The 1,263-nt window shown below is 58.1% G+C and overlaps 1 protein-coding gene across 1 annotated transcript in view; it reads left to right on the forward strand.

Annotated features, from left to right (window-relative positions):
• The first annotated feature begins 952 nt into the window (after nucleotides 1-952).
• The window catches only part of WDR41 (WD repeat domain 41), a 57,069-nt gene continuing 56,758 nt past the window's right edge, over nucleotides 953-1,263 (forward strand). Inside the window, exon 1 of the mRNA XM_045285104.1 lies at nucleotides 953-1,230. Coding sequence (XP_045141039.1) covers nucleotides 1,180-1,230 — 51 coding nt within the window. The 5' untranslated portion in view covers nucleotides 953-1,179. The remainder of the gene's footprint in view (nucleotides 1,231-1,263) is intronic.

A 1,263-nucleotide genomic window follows, 5' to 3' on the forward strand; every position in this document is an offset into this window, starting at 1 on the left:
TGTGGTGAAGCCAATAAAAGCCCTAAAGATAGAGGCTCAGTGGGAAGTCCTGGGTTGGGTGGGTTGCCCCCTCCCCCACCAGCAGGTGGCTAAGTGCATCCCCTGGGAACATTTGTTTCCCCTTTCCTCACACTGGACCAAAAGACTGTGATAAATGGGGAAAATACCAACATTGTCAAGGATTTCACTTTACTTGGATCCTCCACACTCATGGAAGCAGCAGTCAAGAAAGCACATGATGCAAATGACTGCATGGGGCCAATCTGCTTGCTGCACAGGAGCGCGGAAGAACAAGGTGGTCACCTGGCGGACTCAGGCACGTCTGGCAGAAGCCATGGCGTGTTCAGCCACCTCATATTCATGAGAGTTGCACAGTGACTCAGGAAGTCTGCGGAGGAACGGATGCATTTGAATGATGGTGTTAGTAAAGAATGTCGACGATAGGATGGGCTGCCAGAACTAACAAACTTGTCTTGGAAAGAGTACAGCAGGAATGCTCCTCAGAAGCTAGCACGGCAAGACTTCATCTCACATACTTTGGACATGTTGTCAGGAGAGACTAGTCCCTGGAAAAAATACCATGGTTGGCAGCGCAAAAGAGGAAGCCACTCAAGGAGATGGACGGACAACCGTGGCTGCAACAAGCGTGCGGATGGCGCGGGACGAGGCAGTGCTTTCTTCTCCTGTATGCGGGGTTGCTATCGGTCAGAAACGACACTATGGCACCAAGAGCGACGAGTCGGAACTGCCTCGATGGCAGTGGGTTTTCGGTTAGGTAAGTGAACGATGCAAAAGCCCCTTGAGACAACTCTTCGAGAGGGCTCCGAGCGCTCCGTGTGCTGGGCCGCACGCGGCCACCAGGGGCCGCTGGAAGCACCAGTCTCGCGGTTTCCGGGTGCCGTGCGTGCGCGTGCTCACTGGAGTTGCCCAGGCGCTCAGCTGCTCTCCCCGGAGGTGGCTACCTCAGACGAAGCCTGCCCGTGCTTGGGCACGGGGACGCTTTGCGGGGAATAAGCCCGCTTTTCACCTGTTTTGCACTAATTTCCTCCTTGGGCAAGTCTGAGCGGCAAGGATTAGTGTCTCCATTCGCCAACCCCCCGGGAAGCCCGAGGCCGCGCTGAGCTCCGCCGGGGGCTCGGGCTGCCGGGCCTGGGCCAGGCGAGACGCCCCGCCGTCTGGATGCTGCGCTGGCTGATCGGGGGAGGCCGCGAACCTCAGGGGCTGGCCGAGGTAAACCCGCGGGAGGACCGCCCGCACGGCCGC

The sequence above is a fragment of the Echinops telfairi genome, unplaced genomic scaffold (assembly GCF_000313985.2).
Source record: "Echinops telfairi isolate 266 unplaced genomic scaffold, ASM31398v2 ScPeMD7_7469;HRSCAF=8507_1, whole genome shotgun sequence".
In the NCBI taxonomy this organism is placed as follows: domain Eukaryota; kingdom Metazoa; phylum Chordata; class Mammalia; order Afrosoricida; family Tenrecidae; genus Echinops; species Echinops telfairi.